At 43.7% G+C, this 26,091-nt stretch overlaps 1 protein-coding gene across 2 annotated transcripts in view; it reads right to left on the reverse strand.

Moving 5' to 3' along the window:
• The window catches only part of ITPRID1 (ITPR interacting domain containing 1), a 67,279-nt gene that overhangs the window by 1,488 nt on the left and 39,700 nt on the right, over positions 1-26,091 (reverse strand). For both annotated transcript variants that reach the window (XM_081165102.1, XM_081165101.1), the window contains exons 10-13: positions 10,722-10,798; positions 7,900-9,327; positions 2,967-3,094; positions 2,197-2,308 (exon numbers count right to left, since the gene is read on the reverse strand). In XM_081165102.1, coding sequence (XP_081021228.1) covers positions 2,197-2,308; positions 2,967-3,094; positions 7,900-9,327; positions 10,722-10,798 — 1,745 coding nt within the window. The remainder of the gene's footprint in view (positions 1-2,196; positions 2,309-2,966; positions 3,095-7,899; positions 9,328-10,721; positions 10,799-26,091) is intronic.

The raw sequence follows: 26,091 nt of genomic DNA on the forward strand, positions 1-26,091 counted from the left end.
TGTGAAACACAGAGATATATTGATTTAAAAGAGAGAGAGATGGGACCACTCAGTAGTACGACGACGATGTTCAGATATAATGTTAAACTAGGGCTGCCATACGTTCGGAAAATCCTGGCTTTTGCCAGGATTTTGATCCCCAAAATGGTGTCCTGGCAGAATGTTTAATGTCCGCTTTAAATGTCTAGGAAAACCCGGGTGTATGGCAACCCATGTTGTAAGTGGGGTTATTTTTGCTGATTTTCTTAAAACTAGCAAAAAAAACCCCCCCTATTTTCTTCTAGCCGAAAAAATTATTTTCTTTTTTTAGATTTCCCCACCCTCTGAAAAAAGGTCAACAACTCTTTTGTCTGGAATATGGCAACCCTAGTTAAACAAGGACTGGATCCAGACACACCAAAGAAGCGTTTCAGTTTAAAGCATTGTAAATTTAAACATATACAACACATATAAATCACTTTTTCTTTGCCAGTCTAGCCGAGTCCATGGTTTAGCGCTACATGAATGAGCCTCAGGGTTATTTGTCTATAGGAATTAACAGTAACTATGGTCTGTTTCAAAGGAAGTGTACTACAAACCATGGTTTTTGAAGCGGGTTTGTTTAGACTAACCATAGTTAGTACGATTCTCTAGTTTGGACAAAATGAGAAGTTATAGATTACATAGTTTCCAAACCCATGTAGGAGGAGGAGGAGGAGGAGGAGAAGGGAGAGGAGAATGCATAAGTTCAAAGCTAAAGCAGAAGTCCTTCTGTGTAACAACTGGTATAGAATAGCTCCTGGATTTTGCTTCTGCTAAGCCCTAAGCCCTATTGCTTAGGGTGTTCAGGTGTTGCCTGATAACTTGCAGCATCCATGAACTTGCTGAATGGTCTCTTTAAATTTTAAGGTTCATTATTGTTTCACAAGATGTGTATTTCTTTAAAGGCCAGAGCAAATAACGTGACCTAGTTTTGCAGCTGTGAAGCAGTATAGCAGGTGCTGTTAAGTTGCGGTAAGTAAGCTGTTGGGTATGGAATATAAAGAGCAGCATGTAGTACCCTGATGGATGGGTCATGCTTATTAAATATTGTAATTTAGTGTAAAAGGACTTTTTGTTTTTAAAACCTAGCAAAAGTTATTTTGCATTTCTTAAATATGTGGTCTCCACAGCACGCTTTCTGCAGCGCAACTAATCTGCAAAGAACCAACAGAACTACTCAGAGTAGCAGCTGTTGTGTTGGAACCACAGAGTCACCACCTTCTCCAGAGTGGTTGGGGAAACCCAGCCAGATGGGCAGGGTATAAATAAAATACAACAACAACAACTTTACACCTTTGCCACTGCAGCATCACTGGGGCAGGGTGGAAGCAATGTTAGGGTTCTGCTGATGTACCATCTGGAATGCCAGATTGGCTGCACCAGTTTGTTCATGTCAGAAGGGCTGACTCTGTCCCATCACACCAGCTGCTACTAACTGCTGAGCTGTTGTTTGCTTTCTACCAGAGCTATTTTTCCAGAAAAAGAGGTGCCGGAACTCACCAGGAACACCTCTTACAATAGGGGCACGGGTGGCGCTGTGGTCTAAACCACTGAGCCTCTTGGGCTTGCCGATCAGAAGGTTGGTGGTTCGAATCCCCGCAACAGGGTGAGCTCCCGTTGCTCTGAGCCAGCTCCTGCCAACCTAGCAGTTCGAAAGCACACCAGTGCAAGTAGATAAATAGGCACCACTGTGGCAGGAAGGTAAATGGCGTTTCTGTGCGCTCTGGTTCGTGTCATGGTGTTCTGTTGCGCCAGAAGCGGTTTGCTCCTGCTGGCCACATGACCGAGAAAGCTGCCTGTGGACAAACGCTGGCTCCCTTGGCCTGAAAGTGAAATGAGCGCTGCAACCCCAGTCACCTTTGACTGGTCCTTTACCTTTTTACCTTTGCCTTCTCTTACAATGGCAATGGCGCCCACCTGAGAGGCGCCGGAACTGAGTTCTGGCTGGAAAAAAAGCCCTGCTTTCTACCACATATATATGTGGTGCTCCTACACCAGGCAAATCCCAATTTCCCTCACACAACAGGGTTCATGAGGCCTAGCTGGTTGCTAGTCCCTTGTCTGACCAAAATGCTTGACCTCTTGAGTTACGTGGCCTTAAGTCCTTTAGGAAAAGAGGCCTGTGATTTGTGTCCAGGAGGCCAGTGCAGATGCTGAAGAGCTCTGGTTACGTACCATTAGAATTCCCTCCCTAACCTGGCGAGCCCGATCCTGCAGCTGCCCTTCCAGTTCAGCGACCTCTCGGCGAACAGCTTGCCGCAAAACCTGCAACTGTCTTCTTTCCTCTCTGTGGTAGACGGCAGGGGGACAAGACAAAAGACAGAATGGCAACCCTCAGTGAGGCCTTCGCTTCCCTTAACATCATCAAAAGATATTACAAAGACAATTGTGTCCAAGTTTAATTACATTCTCACCTGGACACAATTCATTTCCTATACTTGGCAACACAGTGGGTCAATACTCTTGTTCATAGGACTGAATTAAAGCTGGAACACGATAATCTGAGTAAATTAAATTCATAACCATGGGATTCAGTTCTTCTGTCTCTCTGTGCTAGTCTTTTAAGATCAAGCTGGTGCATTAATTCATGTACAAATTATGCTTATTATATGACCACCGCCTATTTGCCATGGCACCAAGGGTAATTGTTAGATTTCCCTCACACCGCCCTAATGGCACTGCAGATGTTGCACAGCTGTAGGAAATGCGATGACAGGTCTGCCATGTGGGAGAAAAACCACCCTGCATGCAATTTATGCCATTGTCATGATTGTTTTGTTTGGAGAGCACTCTGAAGTTTAAATAGCATGTACTGCGCCGTTTAAATAGCATGTACTGAGCCCTTCTATGTATAATAAGATGTGTTGTGTGTGTTTGTGTGCTTTTCTGGTGCACATGACGGTGCCACAAATTCAGGGCTGGGGAGTGAAATGAAGGCACATTACCGCCCCTCCGTTAACATCGCACTGGAAAAGAGAGCCTCTTGCTCCGTCATGTGCTGCTCAATCTCATCCAGCCGTTCTCGAAACTTCTGGCACGAATTCCTCATGACTTCGATTTCATGGACCGTGCACTAAACATAAGAGCAAGAAGAGGCAACAATTCTGTCAAGTTGTGGGCGAACATATCAGACGACACAGCGATTCTTCAAACGGCTCTTGTTTATTCACAGGCCAGAACAGAACTGAAGGCTTCAGCCAGCCTGCTTATATAGAGCTCCACTAGAACGCAACAGTAACCATTTTCTGTAACTATCCAGTCGCTGAAGGTCACTTTCAATCCCTTATTTGCATATGTGGACCTGACTGAAAACTACCTACAGTATCCCCCTGCTGGCCCAGGGTGAGAACTTCAGTACATAACAAATTCAACATATAGCCACAGCTCTTATAGGTAGACATTCAGATTTCTACACATACACATGTAACCTTATATAAACCTAAACAGATATCTGTGTCTCTTCATAGACATTCACCAGTTTATCAAAGGCCACCTTTCCCCATACTGCTTCTCTGGTACATGTGTCAAACGCAGTGGTGGATTTACGTACAGCATAAGCTAAACAAGCTATAGCTTAGGGCCCCACTCTCTTGGGGCCCCCAAAAAATTTAAAGGGAAAAAACACCTGGATGTACATTTCCAAAATATAAGATAAAAAACAAATAAAATAAAACCTACATACAGCAACAGTGTTTTGTGTTGTGTAGGCTCCTATAATGGGCCCATAGCTGTCAACCGTCCCTTATTTGGCAGGACAGTCCCTTATCCCAGTGCCATGTCCTGCTGCTGTCCCTTATTGATGATGTCCTTTAAATTTCCTGGGTTTCAAAGGAAGCAGCTCCTCTCCCTCCCTCCCTCCCTGCCGGCCAGGGAGGAGGGAGGCTCCAACTGTGTTGCTTGGCTGCGTTGCTCACCCAATAAGGAGTTTAAGAATGACTGGGGGGTGGAGCTTGCATGCCTTGTGCTGATCAAATTGGCCACATTGCCTGGGGACTCGCCTTTGCTCAGCGCTTCCCAGCGGAGAGGGGACGGTGGTTTTCCTTGCTGCATCCCCTTTGCCGGGTTGCTGCGCTATGGGAACCACCACTTGAGGCTTCGTTTGGCTGCTGGTTGACTAAAATCCCTTATTTTGGCTGCTGATCCCTTATTTTTGAGGCTGCTGGTCCCTTATTTTCAAATGTGTAAGTTGACAGCTATGAATGCTGGCCTGCTCCCTAAAATATCACATATAAAGGGCTCCATTACCTTCAGTAGCTTAGGGCCTCAACAAACCTAAATCCAGCCCTGGTCAAGGGAACCTAAGATCCCGAGATTGCATGCTCACATCTCAAAGTTAGGAACATATGGACAGAGTAATCTCTTTCTGGTTTTGTTTTTAAGCCATATAAGATAATGATTTAATAGAATGAAGTGTGAAACAGGAGTAGAATCATAGAAGCATTAAGTTGGAAGGGACCATGAGGATCAGCTAGCCCAATCCCCTGCAATACAGATTTTTTTTACCCAATGTGGGGGTTAAACCCACGCCCTGAAATTAAGAGTCTCTACCAACAGAGCTATTTCATCTGATCTATTTTTCCTCTTTTGCTGCAAGTACAGTGGTGCAGTACTGCCTTGTCAAGCCACTCCATTATCATTTAGGTTTCCTGAGGGGAAAACATTTTCTATCAGTCCTCACAAGAAAGAAAAAGGATACTGTCCATGAAGTTCGAAAGGGCTTAGCCAGTTGTGAGCGAGTTAATGAAACATTGCCATCTAGTGGGCATTTGCAAGTGTCGGAATATTCCAGAAAAACTGTGACATGGCCGTGGGGTGGGGGAGATGTCACAAAAGGCATCTCAATCTTGTGAACCCCATTTCCTCCTTACTGATAGTTATTGTTCACATTCAAACCACTAGGGGTTAAGGCCTCTGTAAGCGAATCCACCCAATTAATACCACCCATTAATAATGTGGCGGATCCACTCCCGCTAATTGCCCCCAATTAATTATAGTGCACCCACCTCACGGTACACTAATTACATGAGTTTCTACAATTTACCGCAGCTTATCTAGTGGGGGACATGTATGAGGGAAAACTGAATGATTAGAGAGGCAGAAAATAATCAAACAAACAATAAAAAGTTTTATTAAACAAAAATGGTTTATGAAACAAAGTGGGTCAGGAAGTGAGTTTTTTCAGGTAGAAGTTAACTTGTTTACTTTAACTAACTGTAAGATGTTTCAGACTTAAACACACTACTGCAGTGGTACCTCAGGTTAAGTACTTAATTTGTTCCGGAGGTCCGTTCTTAACCTGAAACTGTTTTTAATCTGAAGTACCACTTTAGCTAATGGGGCCTCCTGCTGCTGCTGCGCAATTTCTGTTCTCATCCTGAAGCAAAGTTCTTAACCCGAGATACTATTTCTGGGTTAGCGGAGTCTGTAACCTGAAGCATTTGTAGCCTGAAGCATATGTAACCTGAGGTACCACTGCATAGGCACAGTTCCTCTTAAACTTCAGTTACTGTACTAAAAATCAGGTGTTACACTTCAGGTGGTAGATGTTCAGGTGTCCAGAATTGATGGTCAAATGCTCAACTCTGTTTCTGTCGCTTAGATATTACAGTTAAATATTTTCAACACTATACCACTTCCTTTGCAGCGTAATACTTTGGTTCATGAGCGAGGGGCACTTCTCCTCAGTTACCCACTCTCTTTATATATATATATATATATATATATATATATATATATATATATATATATATTGAAGTTTCAGAAAAAGGAATTGCATAAAAACAGAAAATACAAGAATAAAATACAAGAATAAAAAACAAAAATAAAAATACAAGAAAAATACAGAATAGGTACACAGATAAAAAAATCAAAAAAAAATCAACCTTTCCATATCTTACATTCATATCCTTGTTTCCCTGACCTCCTCATACCTCCCTTTTTTGTATTCCAATTCAATTAATTAATTCAGCAATTTCTTTCCCTCCTTATTATCCTGATCTTTGATCTTAATATATTATAACATTAAATTTTTACCTATTTAAAAATCCAATTTTCCATATTCTTTTATCTCATTACAGCTAGAAACCGCTTAACTCCATTCAAACATCATTCTAACATTCATTAATTTTGCAATACTTCTGTAAATAGTCTTTAAATTTCTTCCAATCTTCTTCCTCAGTTACCCACTCTCTTAACCATCCCACAACTGAGGTATTCCAAATGGTATAAGAGACCCAGACCTTGTGACTAGGTTGGGAGTCTTCCATACCTAGAAGAACTCTCTCCTCCTGGCTAGACTGAGACCCAGGTAGCCTGAATTCCCTCAGACTCAGCCATCCCAGGACCCTCCTGCCTGTATACCTCCCCCAGACCCTCAACCTGGTCTCCCTATCCAAGCTGCAAGGCTCAGTCCCAGTGTGGGTGTTTAGCTTCACTCAGAACCAGTCCTCCTTATCTCACTCCCTAACTCCCAACTCCAATCAAACCCTCTCTCTTAACCTGAACCTTAGCCATATCTCACGACCAAATCCTATCTCTCGTGTTAAATCCAGCCCCATCTGACTCTCTCCCTGGGAAACTGCTACAACCTTGTGTTTCAAATACAAAGAAATCAATGTAGGCCATATATTTAGACCGTGGGTAGGCAAACTAAGGCCCAGGGGCCGGATCCGGCCCAATCGCCTTCTAATTCTGGCCCGCATACGGTCCGGGAACCAGCGTGTTTTTACATGAGTAGAATGTGCCCTTTTATTTAAAATGCATCTCTGGGTTATTTGTGCGGCCTGCCTGGTGTTTTTACATGAGTAGAATGTGTTCTTTTATTTAAAACACATCTCTGGTTTATTTGTGGGGCATAGGAATTCGTTCATATTTTCCCCCCAAAATATAGTCCGGCCCCCCACAATGTATGAGGGACAGTGGACTGGCCCCCTGCTGAAAAAGTTTGCTGACCCCTGATTTAGACCCTCCTTGAAGCATGATGTGAAATATGGAACAGGCACCACTGGCAAAATGCCATGTAAATGGGTCTCCTTTCTTTATGTAGGAATGCATGCCTTTTATGCATGCCTTTCCCTGGAGGCCCTAGCCCTGTGCAGATAGCTATTCCATGTTTATTGCATGTACGGAAAGGGGGACAGGATCACACATGGTGCCCCCACTGCCAGCCTCTGAGAGTTCAGCTAAATCTCCGAAAAGAACCAAGGTGTTCAGAGGTTTGGCCAAGAGAGTTGAGATCCTGGTTCTGTCTCCCCACGTTTCGAATATATAAAATCCGTGTCTGAATAGGGCCACAGACATTGTGATTAGACTTGCCACTCAGACACACTCAATTCCCTCATTAGAAGTATCAGAAGGGCAAGGAAGGGCAAGTGAAGCCATCTAAGAATCTCAAGTTAAAATGTCAGATAGGAAGTGATGTGAAAAATCAGTGGTTTTCCCCTGGAGATGGTCAGAGTTTATATTGTTGGACTAGCTAGGCATATTGTCTGTCCCTGTGTAAGACAGCTTCCTAACCTGCTCTTTAAAACCCCTGTATTGATTAATAGCAACCTCATACCCGACATAGCTCAGGAATTTTATGGAAGCAAAATATCAGTGCCGTTTTGAAACCAGTGGTTATAATCAAGGCAGTTTTGATAGGTTCAGTCTGCCATCTTGATTCAAAATGGCACCCAATTATACACAAACATAGATGAAAACCTGCTGCTTGGTCTCAAGAACCATCTTGCCAAATTTGGTTATGATCCAGGTGCTCAAATGCATGGCAAGCAGATGAACAACTTTCCAAAATATATAGCAGATTTTACTTGAACACAGGTTTCATGGGCTGAAGCAAGCAGAACACTTGCTGGGTAGCCCGCTGAGTTATATACTCACCGAGGAAATATTTCTCATTGCTGTGTCCTGCAATAGCTTGAGAGTTTTCAGAAGCTGCAGTTCGATGGTGGCATGAGATGAGAAGCAGGCCACTGGATGTCTGCATGAAGGAGCGAAAGGAAAAGGCCACAGCAAACAGCAGTGATGGGAGCACAAAGGGTAGCAGGGACCTCTATGCTGGGCACACCAGGCATTGAAAGGCTCCGGGCCGTAAGATCTGTATTTCCCATAAAGCCCTGTATCCAGAGATGCAGACTTCACAAGATGCCCATGCCCATGAAACGAAGGGAGGCTCTGAGACAGGGAGAGAGCTGCTTTCTTTCTGTGGCTCCTTTCAGTCTGAATAGAAGCTTCTCTCACTCGCTTCTCGTCCTCTTTTGGCATACCTGGTACTGATGCAATTTGAGGCTCATCCTTGGATGTGAAATCCAGATATTGACCTTTTACAGCAGCTTCACCCAGTGAGAAGCTCCGCATCGTTGACATAAGTCTCGAAGGCATCTGAACAGTGACAGATTTTGAAAGGCTAGTATTTGTTTTAGCACCTGTTCCTTCTTCGCCCAGTTCCGCACCTGTTGACAATGTGTCTGAGGCTCTAATGTCTCCCTCTTCAAAGCAGTGAGGGGAAAGGCTAGAATCATGAAGAGGACTTCTCAAGATGGCATTGATCTCTGGTTGTGCAGCCACCGTGTCACGCTCAATTTTGGGTGCGCCAGATATATCCAAGGATCTAACCTCCCCATTTATATCAGTCTTCCGACACCCACTTGCAACATCCTCCACAACAAGAGAGTCCAACTTTCTACAAACCTTCACAGAGTACTTTCCTTCCACACATTGTGCAATACTTTCGGGAACACCTTCTTCACACCCGTCTCTCGTTTCCTCCCCTTCAGTCGAACATTCTTCACTTCCTCTTGTACCTTTACTGATTTGGTGGCCACCGAGGCCCATGGCAGTCGCACAGCTTCCCTCTGTGAGAGCAGAACTTACACTTTGGTGCCTTTCACTAGAGGAGGAGAGGTCGTTCCTATCAAAAAGGCTAGCATCACCCAGATTTGTATTGTCAGTATGACAAGGTTGTGAACTGCAGCCTTGTACACAACTATCTTCTCTCTTCTGTTGCCCTTGCAACTCCTCCTCATCCATATCCTGTAGGGTTTCTTCAGCTGCGCTTTCAAACGGACCACTGCAAGTCTCACACATATCATCTTCTTCATTTATGGAATAAAATATCTCCTCTCCCTGAAAAGTGTGTTCTCTGCTGAGGCTGGGCAAGGAGATAGCATTGCTGCCATCTGCTCTTGATATGCTAGCACTGGGCAGAAGATCCTGGCTAGTCAGAGCAGAATCTTTCTTCTGTCGCAGGAATGCTTGACAATCCTTGGAACTGCAGCTAAGTCTCAAATTACCAGGCAGAGACAAGCCCTGGAAGAAAAATAAAATAACTTTAACATTACTATGGAGTGAATCTGGTGTAAGGTCAGATGAAGAGAAACCACTGAGAGCTAAGTTCAGTTCGGCTGCAATTCTATATCCACTTACTAGGGAGTAATCCTCACCTCAACTCAGTGTTCTTCTGAGGAGACATATATAGGATTCTGCTGTTTAGTCTGAATCCAACCCATTTTTTCCAGCACAATTGCTTACTTTAGCTTTTTGAAAGTTATTTTTATTTAAGCGTATGAAAGGGTACAAAACTGTCTGTATGAGGGGAGTGTGCACAAAAATGCATATATGAAAACAATATACAAAATGGCAAAATATTAGGGGGAATTGTTTGGGAGAACTGTATATAGTAGGCAAAACTGCACACAACTATGTGTGTCTGTCAAGAGACATACGTACTAAAATTCTGTTGATTTTTTTAAAAAATCACATCCAGATATGAGAATGTTGGTAAATTGAACTTAAAATTGGGGAAATGGGAAACAAATTGACAGATTCATGCATCCCTACTCCCAGCTTCTCACAAACAGTAGAAGGCCAGTGGAATTGGAAGGCTTTGGCCTATTCTTTTAATCACACAACTGCTTATTCAGAAATAAGCTCCACTGTGTTTATGGGGTGTACCTCCTAGGGTGTTTAGGACTCCAGCCTGGAAGTAAGCTCCACTGAAATCAGTTAGACTTATTTCTGAGTCCATGTAGAATCAAAGAATCATGCAGCTGGAGGGATCCTGCATTCCTGGAATGCATTGAGTCCCATTGAGCTTATGGGCTGACTTCTGAGTAAACATGTCTAGGATTGTGCTGTGTGTGTTGCAGTTGGCATACGCCTTCAGCTGCGAAGAAGAAACTCACTCAGAAGATTAGCATGGGCACCACCAACACACCTGAAATTTAGGCTTAGAACAAGGGTCAACAAACTTTTCCAGCAGGGGGCCGGTCCACTGTCCCTCAGACCTTGTGGTGGGCCAGACTATATATATTTTTTAAAAAAATAATGAACAAATTCCTATGCCCCACAAATAACCCAGAGATGCATTTTAAATAAAAGCACACATTCTACTCATGTAAAAACACACTGATTCCCAGACCATGCGTGGGCCGGATTTAGAAGGTGATTGGGCCACATCCGGCCCCCAGGCCTTAGTTTGCCTACCCGTGGCTTAGAACTTCTCAGTATAGAAGGGACTTTTATCAGTCAGAAAATAGCTGCTGAAAATTCCTGCAATCGAGAAGTGATATATTTCTCATGGACATCCGAAACCGGATTTAGCATGTCAACAAGGAAGCCCACCTCACCATCAGCAGAACACCCTTGATCCAAATTACAATGTGATCCTTTTTTTAGGTTTAGGCTGCTTGGTCCCCACTCACCTGGAGAGGTAAGGGCTCTGAAGGATCTTCCAGAAATCCACTGCTGTCAGACTGGCAACTGTTTGTTCTTGTCACGTCTATAATTAGAAAAATAAGGGTGAGAAGTAAAGTATGTAACCGAAATGACTGGATAATTTTATTTCAGCTTTTATTTCAGGTGATTTCAGCATCTGCTGCTCATGACAGCCAAGCGAGAGAGAGAGAGAGAGAGAGAGAGAGAGAGAGAGAGAGATGTTTTCCAGTTCTGTGTTATTTATTTTAGTTCTAAAGTTGGAGCATATTATCTTGGGTATGTCCATGGGCAATCACCAGAGGGTGTTCCTTTGTTTGTCCCTAGCACCAGATAGGAACGGAGGAGGGCCAGCCTGAAGAAAGAGGGAGATAATAAGGGAAGGAGGACTGGACCTGCTCACTCCTCTCTCTCAATGCATAGCTTGAGAAAAAGCCTATACCTAAGTACAAACTGTTTGTGCCTAGGCTCTGTCCAAGGAATTAGGGATACTGCCAAAAGGGGGTGGGGCAATGTGGCATTCGTATGGAGCCCCCAGTCGTCTCACGGACTATTGACCCGTACACCACTCATCCGCTGCCACCAACCAGGTCCTCCCCGGTAAAATCACTTCAGCCTTAGTCAGGTTCTCAATTAATAAAGAAGAGTGTATTTTATTTCAGACACAAACAAACCTTTCCGGCATTCCAAATGTTGTTGCTCTTTACTTTCTTAGTCTCATTTTCCCCTCTCTATCTCTTCTACCTCCTCTCACTCAAGAACCAACTGCCCTTGTAGGGCCATAGCAAACCCCCCAAAGGCCTTTCTGAGAAAGGAGAGGTCTGTCAGGAGAACAAGGCTGGCATTGATGGAACAGGCTCAAATGTCTATTATTCAAGGTTGTAAAGAGATAAGCAAACTCAGGAATGCACATGGCCGTGGTGTAGTGGGGCCATGGCAGGAAGGAGGGAGTCAAGACCTTACATGGTAATAGGAACTTGCTATAACTTTTGATTTCCCATAAATCAGGTGGTTTACAATAAATCAGGTGGTATTGTATTCTGCAAATGTATAAAAAGCTGGCTAGCTCAGAATTCGGGGGCAGACATCGGGTAAACGCTCGTCTGTACCGTTTTTGTCATGACAAAATAAACGATTCGGTTACTGCTGTCATTTTGACTCTTTGAAGCAACTCCCTGATTGCTCCAAGGATCCCAGAAAAAAACAAAACAAAACAAAACAAAACAAAACAAAACAAAACAACAAGTTAAGGGCCTTTGCAGATGACTTAGTATTGACTTTACAAGAGCCAGACACTAGTACGAAAAGGGTGTTGGAGATAATTCAACAATTTGGCCAGGTAGCCAGATTTAAACTGAACAAACAAAAGACTAAAGTTTTAGAAAAAAATTTAACAGTCATGGAGAAGGAGAAATTTCAAGAAGAAACAGGTTTGACAGTGGTTAAGAAGGTGAAATACCTAGGGGTTCACTTGACATCTAAAAATTTGAACTTGTATAAAGACAACTATGAAAAATGCTGGTCAGAAATTAAAAAAGATCTAGAAATATGGTCAAATTTGAAATTGTCAATGTTAGGCCGAATTGCAGTTATCAAGATGAATGTATTGCCTAGAATGTTATTTTTGTTTCAAACTTTGCAGATTCTTGACAAGATGGACTGTTTCAAGAGGTGGCAGAAAGACATTGCGAAATTTGTTTGGCAGGGCAAAAAGCCCAGAATAAAATTTAAAGTACTTACAGTTGCAAAAGAAAGAGGGGGATTTGCCCTGCCGGACTTAAAACTGTACTATGAAGCAGCAGCGTTTTGCTGGCTGAAAGAGTGGATGCTCCTTGAGAACACAGATATCTTGGATTTAGAAGGTTTCAATAATGCATTTGGTTGGCATGCTTATCTATGGTATGATAAAATCAAAGTGCATAGGGCCTTTAAAAATCACATTGTCAGAAAAGCGCTATTTAATGTTTGGATAAGATATAAAGACTTGATGGAAAACAAAACCCCTAGATGGTTGTCACCCTTGGAGGCTAAGGCATTGAAGAAACTCAATATGGAGGCCGAATGGCCAAAGTATTGGGAAATCTTGGAACAAGATGGAGATAAATTGAAATTACAAAGTCATGAGAAATTGAAACTTAAAGTACGAGATTGGCTCCATTATTATCAAATAATGGAGGTTTACAAACAAGATAGAAAAATTGGCTTCCAGGTGGAGAAATCAAAATTAGAAACTGAATTGTTAGAACCCAATACCAAGAATTTGTCAAGAATGTATAATTTGCTGCTGAAATGGAATACACAAGATGAAACAGTTAAATCGGTTATGATTAAGTGGGCACAGGACATTGGTCATAACATTATGTTTGCTGACTGGGAATGGTTGTGGAACACCGGTATAAAATTTACGGCATGTAATGCCTTAAAGGAAAATATCATGAAAATGATCTATAGGTGGTACATGACCCCAGTCAAGCTAGCAAAAATTTATCATTTGCCTGATAATAAGTGTTGGAAGTGTAAAGAAACTGAAGGTACTTTCTATCACCTTTGGTGGACGTGCCCGAAGATTAAGGCTTTCTGGGAAATGATATATAACGAAATGAAAAAGGTACTTAAATGTACTTTCCCTAAGAAACCAGAGGCCTTTCTCTTGGGCATTGTCGGTCAATTGGTGTCAAAGAAAGATAGAATCTTTTTTATGTATGCCACGACAGCAGCAAGAATAATTATCGCAAAGTATTGGAAGACACAAGATCTACCTACTCTGGAAGAATGGCAGATGAAAGTGATGGACTATATGACATTGGCTGAGATGACTGGCAGAATCCTCGACCAGGGGAAGGAGACGGCGGAAGAAGAATGGAAGAAATTTAAAATCTATCTTAAGGACTATTATAAACTTGATGAATGTTAGAATGTCGAGGTTTTGAGAATGAAAGGGTTACAGCGATATAAGATTAGACTGAAGGAAAGATTAAGAAGACATATGCTTGACAGAACTAACTTAGAAGTTGCTGGAAAATTTTGGACATTGGGATGCAGAAAGGGGAGGTATGGGGGAGTCCGAGAAACAAGGTTTATGGGAAAAAAACCAATGAAACTATACGTGTTTTTATGTCTTTTTATATGTTTGTATTGTTTTAAAAATCCTGTAAAACCAATAAAAATTTATATAAACAAAACAAAACAAAACAAAACAAAACAAAACAAAGGAAGGGTCCTTCACCCTAACTGCCTCTCTACAGTGGTGCCCCGCAAGACGAATGCCTCGCAAGACGGAAAACCCGCTAGACGAAAGGGTTTTCCGTTTTTGAGCTGCTTCGCAAGACGATTTTCCCTATGGGCTTGCTTTGCAAGACGAAAACGTCTTGCGAGTGTTCCGATTTTTTTCCGCTCCCCCCCTTTTTCTAAGCTGCTAAGCCACTAATAGCCTTTTAACCGCTAATCCGCTAAGCCTTTAATAGCCGCTAAGCCTTTAATAGCCGCTAAGCCTTTAATAGCGCTAATCCGCTAAGTCGCTAATAGGGTGGCTTCGCAAGACAAAAAAAACCGCTAGACGAAGAGACTCACGGAACGGATTAATTTCGTCTTGCGAGGCACCACTGTATTTCCGACTGCCTTTCCCAACCAGCCAACCCACTGAAACCAACCAACTACCCACCAACAACTCCCACCAACAACTAACTCAAACCTCGGGCTAAGCCCTTTTATACACAGGTAGGCTCCGCCTCCAGCTTTCCTATTGGTCTATATTTTTAACCCTATCTCTCTCCCCCCCTTCAAACATTTTCTAAATGAACGGGCAAACGCCACAGGCATGTACAGTGCTTATGAATATGCAGTTTATATGCAACCAGACTCTTCCAATTGCTATGCATGTAGGATGAATGCAGGTTGTGCAGGCATGTATTCTTCCAGAGGTGCCAGAGGAGCCACATTTCTGCAGATTCATCCCATAATGCTGCTACAATGGTGCTGGTTTTGACTTTTAAAGCCCTATGTGGTCTAGGACCCATGTACCTACGGGACCGCCTCCCCTGTATGCCCCGCGGAGGACCTTAAGGTCCACAAATGACAACATTTGGGAGGTCCCAGCTCGAAAGGTGGTTAGATCAGTCGCAACTAGGGCCAGGGCCTTTTCAGTACTGGCCCCGACTTGGTGGAATGCTCTGTCACAAGAGACTAGGGCCCTGCAGGACTTGACATCTTTCTGCAGGGCCTGCAAGACAGAGCTGTTCCGCCTGGCCTTTGGTTTGGACTCAGTCTGACCCTTATGTTTCCCTCCCCTTAGGGTTTTGATGAGGCTGCATTTTAAATTGCATTTCAACCTGTATTTTAAATTGGGTCCCCCCCCATTATGTTTTTACTGTAATTTTACTGTTGTTAGCTGCCCTGGGCCTGGCTCTGGCCAGGGAGTGCGGGGTATAAATAAAATGTATTATTATTATTATTATTATTATTATTATTATTATTATTATTATTAGGGAAGCTTTTAATGTTTGTTGTATTACAGTATTTTAATATATATATTTTTGGAAGCCGCCCAGAGTGGCTGGGGAGGCTCAGCCAGATGGACAGGGTATAAATAACAAATAATAATAATAATAATAATAATAATAATAATAATAATAATAATAATAATAATAATAATTAGTCCAACATCACACGAGTGAGACCTGTTATCCTTACCTTCCAGTTGTTGATCCTGTGTCATCACCTAGTCAGATTGGCCTCATTCAAGTAGGTGCTGAGCAGGTATGTGTGTATGTATGTATGTACAGTGGTGCCCCGCAAGACGAATGCCTCGCAAGACGGAAAACCCACTAGACGAAAGGGTTTTCCGTTTTGGAGGCGCTTCGCAAAATGAATTTCCTATGGGCTTGCTTCGCAAGACGAAAATGTCTTGCGAGTTCCTGCGGGGTCTTTTTCCTCCCCCCCTTTTCCCCAAGCCGCTAAGCCACTTATCACCTGATCCTAAGCTGCTAAGCCGCTTAACAGCTGATCTGCTAAGCCCGCTAAGCCGCTAATAGCGCTAAGCAGCTAAGCCGCTAATGGGCTTGCATCGCAAGACGAAAAAACCGCAAGACAAAGTGACTCGCGGAACGGATTCTTTTCGTCCTGCGAGGCACCACTGTATTTTCATTCAATTTGTACACCACCCTTGATCCAAACATCCCAGGGTGGCAAACAACATTAAGAACACAATTCACACAGCAATGTTTTAAATGTTAAAGGAGTGACCCCACAGAAGAGTGGTACCCTCTATGCCGCTGTATTCATAATGGACACTTCTGCCAGACCAGAATAGGCTTCACAAACACACGGTGCCCTGCAGCTTTTAAACAATAGATTCCATCACTAGACTGAAGCCGGACAACCCTAGACCATTCCATAAATGAGGAGGTGGACGTGCATGGGACCCACACATGCTAAACTCTAGCTATTTACCACCGCTGACTCTTCTTCAAGTGCGACGTTCCCTTTGAAGCTTTATGTAATGGGTATGGGGTTGCTCGTGCGTAAGTTGCCGCCTCTCCAGGCTTTGTTGCCTTGCTAACCCTTTCAGTCTGGGCAGCCCTTCACTTCGTGGCTGCCTCAGTCGCTAGCAGAATCCGTCAGTGGGCGTTTCTTAAACCTCTTCCAACATAAAAGTTGTTTGACACCTAGTCTCCTCCTACTCTCTCTGCGCGGAAGTCTTCTGCGCAGGGTGGGCGTGGGTAGCGGAGGACCCGTGCTCTCCCCGCTGGTGTCCGGTGAAGAGTCCTGTAGCCCTCTCGCCGATTCCCACATCTGCCCCCCCTTTATGCCTGGTGTAACGTTGATTTGCTTCCCCCTCTGCTGAACTGCCTCTCTCCCTGCTTGGCCCTTCTCCAGCATCATTTGAGAGCCTTCCCTCCGCCTCTAGCTCCGATGTCAGTTCCCTGACACTTTACATTTTTAAATAGTCGCACATTGATCTTGCTAAGAAGTCATTCTGCTGTCGTGCTCTGTGAATCTACTTCAGGTTTATTATTAATTCCAGATGTCCAAAGGCCACAGCAGCAAAGGTAAATACAATTACGTAACTTTTTTTGTTACAGGGCATAAGGAAGGCTGTAAAAGCAAAGATCACGATAGTAACGCTAATAAATTACCTGCTGATTTTAACTGCTGCTGCTAAAGCAAAGCTAAGGCAAATACCAAAGAAGGACACACATCTTCACTTTAAAAACAAAGGCAACCGATCACAAAGATGGTGTAGAAATAAAATTTACTGGAAAAATAGGGTCCAAGGTATTCCAAACAACAGACATGTTTTCATCAAGGAACTTTTGGACTATGCAGATTTACATGAGAGTAGTCTCACTGAATTCTGAGGGACTTACTTCTGAGTAGGTGCACATGCAGTTGTGCCACACATTGCAGTCTCTTTGGGAAATTAATAATCCTGGTAGAAAATTGCTCTAGCTGGTTATATTGAGATATAAACCTATTTTTCGAATTTAATAAACACTTTGCTTCTGATGAGATGCTTGAGATTTAAAGCCTTACAGAGTTTGCTTTTCCTCAGCAAAATCATATTCCCAAAAAGATCAGCAGAATTCCTCTGACATATAAAAGCTGCAAAACTAATTTAGGCCATGCTAGTCTACCAAATGCAACAGACCAAGGAAATCAACGTAACGGATCAATTTAAAAAACTTGACTTCAAACCTTAAAATGACCAGTAGGTGGCAGCAGCAGACAAACCTCCAGTGTAAAACTTGAAATACGTGAACACTCAGATAAACTCTTTTACAACGCCTCTGTTCCTTTTGAATGCAGGAATAGCAATGGAACCAAAAAATTAAAGACTAAGGCTGCAATCAGATGCATGCATATTTAAGAGCAAAACTCACTGAACTTGGCTGGATTCACATCTGAGAAAACCGCACATTTTATTTCTTTATTTATAAAAGTATTTATATACCACTAAATTGCAAAACATATTAAGGTGGAAGACAATGTACTCAGTGTGTGTTATCATGGACTGGTGGAGGAACTGACGCACCACAGTAGACAGTGCAGTGTTAAATTAAACACTTTAGCATGGAAAGATTGTTCAATTTTGCTTCTCTCATTTTCTCCCTTTTCCAATCCACAATAATTTGCAAATTTCCTCTTGAAAATTTGTCAGCGTTCTAGTGCAAATTTCTGCTTGCAAACACAGTTTTGTATGCAGGTTTGGCTAATAATCTTTGTGAGCAATTTCCCCTAATATAATGCATTTTTAATACTGTTTTCTAATATATGAATTTTAATGCAACTATTTCCCTAACATATGCATGTTTGCACAAATTGTTTGCTTGGAGAATTGCATCGCAAAATTCAGAGATGTGTGAATTTTGAAATTCTGGTTTGGAAGTGTGGATTAAGTAGCTTTGCATTAATATGTGAACAAAACAGAACTTCCCCTCAACCTAGGCATTAAAGTGGTTTAAACCAACTAACATCAAATTAATGAAGCCCAGGGGATTTTGTATCCAACTGCTCAAGTTTTGTTTCTTTACTACTATTCTTTGTAATAATGCCTAAATGACATTTTGCAAAGCTCTGAAATATGTGGAACTTCCCAATGTCAAAATTGAGATCTGATCTAAAAATTCAGCATTGGAATTCTAGAATAGAAATTAGAAATTAAACTGCCCCAAGGAATGAGTTGTCAATACAATTGCATCACAAGACGGATGTCAACTATAATTGCCGTTGTATATCTGCAGCCAAGTATTGACAAATGGTGGCTAGCATAGGTATGCAATTGTCAAATAGCACTCCATCTAATGGCAAACTCAGGTGTGTGAGGGCTGATAGAAACGGAGTCGGAACAGAGCCAACTGAAAAACAAGAGAGAGGTATCAGAATGCTGAAAGAAAGCCCAAAATTTGCAGAGGGGCAGATACATACCATGTATTATGAATTCTTCCACAAACACTCCAGATGGAAAGAAAAACTGAAAGTTGAGAGAGGAAAGTGACCAAACGGAAAGTCGCCCAACCACTGCCACAGTGCCCTTTCTCTTGGCAGATCAAGATCAGTAGGTGACAGCAAAGGTTGCAAGGTTTTTAGCTGGGGCAATCAGAATAAGATCCACTATTGGACTATTGATTCAAAACCCTGAAATGTATTTTATATAATTTACTTTTTATTTGTATATCGTATTGTCATTTTATTGCTAGGACCGATGGCTGACGCAAATAAAGATTTGTATAATCCGCAAGAAAGAAGGGCCTTTTCGCTGGCTAGGTTCAATTCTAATCCTTCTAACCTCCTTTGGGGTAGGTTTGTGGGTTTGGCAGAAGGAGATAGGATCTGCCCATGTGATGCCCACCTGGTGGAAACTCTAGCTCACATGGCCCTTAAATGTAAAACGTATGATGATCTCCGCCAACAGTTTCTAGACCATCTATGTATTCCAACATGGAAACCAGAGAAGAAGGTTATGCTCTTCTTAATACAGGGGAGAGACCAGGAGCTCACCAAGACAGTAGCTAAGTTCCTCTATTGGATTTTTGGTCGCCGAAGTACGCTACAGGATCCTGCCCTCGCCAGAAACCCACAGAGATGGGGCAGATTGCTCACCTCTTCTGCTCTTTGGGGGGTGACTGTGCCGTTGGGGTGGCAACGAGATTGCACTGGCTTATGTATTCTGAATGTATTCTGAATGTTCTTATGTGATGCCAATAAAGGTTACTTGACTAAAATAAAGATTCATTCATTCATTCAGTGGTTGCTGCAACTGCTGGCTAGAGTACAGACCAGAGAATAGCTGCCTGGATGCTAGACTGGCGTTTGTCGGTGTTCAGAGCCGTAGAAACTACTGCAAGTGTCCTCTTTTGAAAATGAAGAGTTAACGATTATATAATATAAAATAACATAATTATTATTGTAAAATTACGGTATATAAAATTGTATAATTATATTAGGAATGCTGTGTCTTAACGCTGCAACCCATCCTGGGACCTTAGAGTAAAGGGTGACATTAGGAGAGTCACACATGAATTCATTTAGACAGGATGCAGACCTCTTCCACATCAGACTTAAGGCTGGCAAATTCCCAGTGCATTGTAACACCTAAATCTTTGTTACGATGCTCAGCGATGCAGTTAACCTCTCTGCCTAGATTAGGCGGTAGACTTTTTCATACACACAGAGAGACATTTGTTTCCTTCTAAAGCCATCACTTGATGATCGTGTTGAAGACTGTAACATGAAGAGTATTTGGTGAACAGAGTGAAAAGGTCCTGAAGGCTGTAATGTAAATGAAACATGAGAAAAAAGGAAGATTGTTTCAGAGGAGCAGTGGATGGTAGGAAGGAGCGGTTGGCATTAAATAGCGACCACTGAAGCTGCAAACTTAAGGAAAGGGCAATGGTTCAGTGGTAGAAGTACTTTGCATGCAGAAGGTCTCAGGTTCGTCAACAGAAGTAAGGTTTCCAGACCAAGGGAAGAAATACAGTCATACCTCGGGTTACAGACGCTTCAGGTTGCGTTTTCTCGGGTTACGGACATGCTGAAACCCAGAAGTACTGGAATAAACAGCAACAACAGCAGCAGAAATAATAACTATGACCCCCCCCCCCGCGATGCTGTCTATCTCGCTCCCCACCCTCTTGTGCAGATTGGATAGGATGCTACAGTGCTGGTGCAGGGCTAGGATAAATATAGTTCAGGGTGGGAGGAATTGAGGGTCTTTCAAAAAGCACCTGCGGTGACCTTGACCAGTTTGGATTCTGTATCTCAGAGGCAAAAGCCATTTTGGATTGGAAGCATCTTAACATATTTTTGCCACTTGTTCCAATATAATGGGGAGGTTATCCACAGAACCCCAAGCTCCCAAACCACCTTAAAAGATGACTTTGGACCATTTCCTGTATGTAATACATCTTTGTCAGGTTCTCACAGTGTTCTGCCTTCCCAGTTGTTCATATTATCTTCATCTCACTAACTGGCTTTAGTCCAGTTCCTAATCCTTGCCAAACAGTGAAAAAGCCGGCTGACATCTGTGTCGAGTTCTAATGAAATGAGACACAAAGCTGTGAGTGTTTGGAAGTGCAGAGATGCCATTGCTGCTGCGGCAGACCTTCACCCCCCGCAGCCTCCAAGAGATGGAAGCGGGATAAAAACGGTTCTGGGAGAACTGGCGTTGTTGGGGATTCCACAACTGAAAAGTCTTCATGGAAGGAAGAGACTATTCACTGTCAACTGCAGAAAAGACAGGGCAAAGCAACATTATGTTACAGCCCAGGTGGCTAACACCAGGGGGTGGGGTGGGGTGGGGAGTCTAATTTTTCCCCACCAGCAAATTTCTTCATCCTCCCCATTTTGGCAGCAACAGCAAAATAAATAAATAAATTGTAAAGTAGACACGGTACAGTGGTACCTCGGGTTACATATGCTTCAGGTTACATACGCTTCAGGTTACATACGCTTCAGGTTACAGACTCTGCTAACCCAGAAATAGTGCTTCAGGTTAAGAACAGAAATCATGCTCTGGTGGCGCGGCAGCAGTGTGAGGCCCCATTAGCTAAGGTGGTGCTTCAGGTTAAGAACAGTTTCAGGTTAAGAACGGACCTCCAGAACGAATTAAGTACTTAACCCGAGGTACCACTGTACTGGGTTAGGCAATGCAAATCGCCACTCCCCAGTCATCAGGCTGATCATTCAATGAGTGAAGAGACAGATGAGTCCATGCATCCGCTTCTATACATCCAATGTGCATGTGAGAATGAACACGAGAAAGTTTGGTGTGGCCACCGTAGGCCACGGGTGCTACAGCATTGCACAATTCAAGACTCTCAAGCAGGGATGGTTGGCTTTTGTCATAGAGATGCAATGCAACTCGCTGTCGTTTTATTGTGTTCCAGAGAAACATAAGAGCCAATTCATGTGTTGCGTTCACTTTTTACACACAAGTAAACTGCTGTGCCAGAGCCACAGCTCAGGGACTGGATCTATGCCTTGTCCCAGCTTCAATCCATGGGATTTCCAAGCAGGGCAGGTAAAGACTCCTGCCTGAAACCTCAAAGAATTCCTACCAGTCAGTGCACACAGGATTGAGCTAACTAGACCAATGGTTTGATTTGGTATGATCCTGGCCCGACTGTGCAGGCTGCCTATTAGTTTCTGGGCCCAGTTCAAAGCACTGGTTTTGACCTATAAAGCCTTAAATGGCTCAGAACCACAATACCACAAGGACCTCCTTTCCCCATATAAACCGTCCCAGACTCTGCAAGAATCATCAGAGGCTTTTCTTCATGTGCCTCCTCCACATGAGGTCCGGAGGGTGGCAACACGAAAAAGGGCCTTTTCTGTGGTGCCTCCCCATTTGTGAGATGCTCTCCATAGGGAGGTTCTGGCGCCTTCATTATACATCTTTAGGCGAAAGCCTTCCTCTTGAACCAGCATTTAGCTGCTTGACCTCTAATGCCCTTTTAAATGTGCTTATGGGAAGGGACAACGGGCAGTGTTTGGTTTGTTCAGTTCTCGTTCTCGTTTTTATCGGGCATTTTGTGCAATAATAATAATAATAATAATAATAATAATAATAATAATAATTTATTATTTATACCCCGCCCATCTGGCTGGGCCTCCCCAGCCACACTGGGCGGCTTCCATAAAAACCAAAAATACAGTAAAATATCACACGTTAAAAACTTCCCTGAACAGGGCTGCCTTAAGATGTCTTCTGAATGTCAGGTAGTTGTTTATCGCTTTGACATCTGGTGGGAGGGCGTTCCACAGGGCGGGCGCCACTACCAAGAAGGCCCTCTGCCTGGTTCCCTGTAGCTTTGCTTCTCGCAATGAGGGAACCACCAGAAGGCCCTCGGCGCTGGACCTCAGCGTCCGGGCAGAATGATGGGGGTGGAGACGCTCCTTCAGGTATACTGGACCGAGGCCGTTTAGGGCTTTAAAGGTCAGCATATTGGAATTTTGTGTGGTGAACTGCCCTGAAATTCGCAGGTCTGTGAAGGTCAGTATATAAATTTAACTAATGATGATGATGATGATGATGATGGGTGGCTAAGCTGTGACTACCACGCACCACCCCTACTGCTTCTGCTGGCTGGGGCTGATGGGAAATGCAGCCCAGGAACATTTGGTGGGCCACAGATTCCCCACTCCTGTTGCATAGAATAAGGCTATCATTGGCTATCAGCCAGGATGACCAAATGCAGCCTTCAGGATTCAGGGGCCACATGCCACTGAAGACCAGAGACTGAAGACCAGAGACCTTCTAGCCTGGCCAATTGGCCACTATGGAAACTGGATGTTGGATCAGACAGACTGCTTGTCTGATCCAGTGGGCCTCTTCTTATGCTCTTAGTCAAGGAAGGTGATTAATATTTGAGACGGCGGTTCCTTTTATCTTGATTTCATCTAAGCCAGACCTCAACTGAGCTCTGCAAAGAGGCTGATATGTCAATCTCCTGCCGCAGAGGAAAAGCGACGTCTGAGATTAGCTCGAGGCTGTCCCCAAAGCACTTCAACTCTTTAGGATTTTGTGAGCACCCCCGGCCACATCTTTCCCCTCACATTCCCAACATGAGGCAACCGGGATCGTAGCGAGGCGGCCAGGGATTATTTGCAGGCGAGGGGAGGGGAAGGCAAAGTTGGAAGCTCAGTATCATTGAGTGACAATGTGACATGCTCATTTTTACTAGCGAGCAAAGCAGCATGGTAATGTGGTAGAGGGACCCTGGGACCCATGGCAGGCTGCCAGTGACATTAGGAGAGTCACACGTGAATTCATTTGGACAGGATGCAGACCTTTTCCACATCAGACTTAAGGCTGGCAAATTCCCAGGGCATTGTAACACCTAAATCTTTGTTACGATGCTCAGCGATGCAGTTAACCTCTCTGCCTAGATTAGGCGGTAGACTTTTTCATACACACAGAGAGACGGAATACACATTTGTTTCCTTCTAAAGCCATCACCTGATGATCGTGTTGAAGACTGTAACATGAAGAGTATTTGGTGAACAGAGTGAAAAGGTCCTGAAGGCTGTAATGTACAGTGGTACCTCGGGTTAAGTACTTAATTCGTTCTGGAGGTCTGTTCTTAACCTGAAACTGTTCTTAACATGAAGTACTGCTTTAGCTAATGGGGCCTCCCGCTGCTGCCGCCGCGCAATTTCTGTTCTCATCCTGAAGCAAAGTTCTTAACCCGAGGTACTATTTCTGGATTAGCGGAGTCTGTAACCTGAAGCATATGTAACCTGAAGTATATGTAACCCGAGGTAACACTGTAAATGAAACACGAGAAAAAAGGAAGATTGTTTCAGAGGAGCAGTGGATGGTAGGAAGGAGCAGTTGCCATTAAATAACTACCACTGAAGCTGCAAACTTAAGGAAAGGGCGGTGGTTCAGTGGTAGAGGTACTTTGCATGCAGAAGGTCCCGGGTTCATCAACAGAAGTAAGGTGTCCAGACCAAGGGAAGAAATACAGTCATACCTCGGGTTACAGACGCTTCGGGTTGTGTTTTTTCGGGTTACGGACCCACTGAAACCCAGAAGTACTGGAACAGGTTACTTCCGGGTTTCGGCGGTCGCTAAGGCACAGAAGCGCTAAATCGCACTTTGCGCATGCGCTGAAGCGCCGAATCGCAACCCGCGCAGACGCAGCACTGCAGGTTGCGAATGCTGCGGGTTGTGAACGTACCTCCCGCACAGATCGCGTTCGCAACCCAAGCGTCCACTGTAGTACCACTCTATTCTGCTTTGGTCAGACCACACTGCGTCCAATTCTGGGCGCCACAATTTAAGAAGGATGCTGACAAGCTGGAGTGTGTGCAGTGGAGGGCAACCAAAATGATGAAGGGTCTGGAAACTAAGCCTTGTGAGGAGTGCATAAAGGAGCTGGGTATGTTTAGCCTGGAAAAGACTTGAGTCAATGGCTCCAAGTTACAAGAAAGGAGATTCCAATTAACCATTTGGAAAAAAATTCTGACAGTAAGAGCTGTTTGACAGTGGAACAGACTCCCACTAGAGGTGGTGGACTCTCCTTCCTTGTCGGTTTTTAAGCAGAGGTTGGATGACCATCTGTCCTGGGTGCTTTAGCTGAGATTCCTGCATGGCAGGGGTTTGGACTAGACAACCCTTGGGTCCCTCCCAGTTCTAAGATTCTATGATTCTATGAATCCCTCCCTGGCACCTCCAGGTAGGACTGGGAGAGAACCTTTGATAAGTTTGTAAGACTTGCTCTGGCTGCAGTCATTCACTATCCCTCCTCATCCAATGATCTGGGTGACTCTGGCATTGGACAGCCATAGATAGGGAAGTTGTGGATGGTGTTCAGTGATGTTTTACTCAAAGTAGTCCTAGAGCTAGCGTGTTCATTAATCTCAATGGGTCTACCTTGAGTAAAAAGTCATTGGGTTCTGCCCTACATCGATGTTTGACGTTGCTACCTTGCTGCCTCTACAGGTGATGAGAGCATGCCATAAAAACCACAGGGAGAACTATGTTGTGACCCTCTCACTGGGGATCAGTGAAGTGGTCACAGTGACAGACTAGGACCTAGGAGTTCCAGGGTTCTAATCCCCACTCAATCATGGAACTCTCTAGGTCAGCGGTTCTCAACCTGAGGGTCCCCAGATGTTGTTGGACTACAACTCCCATCATCCCTGAGCTCTGGCCTTGCTAGCTAGGGGGTGATGGGAGTTGTAGTTCAACAACATCTGGGGAACCACAGGTTGAGAAAGGCTGCTTTAGGTGATCTTGAACCAGTTAGCCTGAGCTGGGTTCTTGCTAGAACAAAATGGGGAGGAGAACCTTGACCACCACCTTGAGGTTCTTGGTGGAAAGGAGGACATGGGCCAATTTCTTGAGGAGAAGCTGCAGGCAGAAGGGCTACGCTTATCCCTTTTCTCACTCATTGCTTCTACCCAGCTGGAGCATTCTCCTTCCACGTCAGCCTTCCCAGAGATGTGGCAATAAACATCTGGTACCCCGGCTCTAGGTGGGAGGCAGGCTTATGAGGAAATCACTGGAAATTGGCATTCCTCTGCTATTTCCAGATGTTTGATGGTGACCTGGGATACTCAGCCTCTCAGATGTTTAGCGCCAGCCTATTGCAATTGCATCTGCCAATGCAGTTATATCCCATAATTCTATGAGGTTATGTTGCAGCTCAAAAATATTAGGCAAGGGTGTAAGTGGAGAAGACGTAACAATTGGGAACGAAAGAAAGACTATGAAATGTTGTGGTGCTCTCTCTTATACCAGATTTTTAAAAAGAAAAACCAATAGCCAATCCTATCAAATGGTAAGGACCATGCATTAAACATCATTCTTTTTATTCCTGCCCATTCTTCATCAACATGCAGATATTTTCAGATAAA

The sequence above is a fragment of the Podarcis bocagei genome (genome assembly GCF_964188305.1).
Source record: "Podarcis bocagei genome assembly, chromosome: 12".
In the NCBI taxonomy this organism is placed as follows: domain Eukaryota; kingdom Metazoa; phylum Chordata; class Lepidosauria; order Squamata; family Lacertidae; genus Podarcis; species Podarcis bocagei.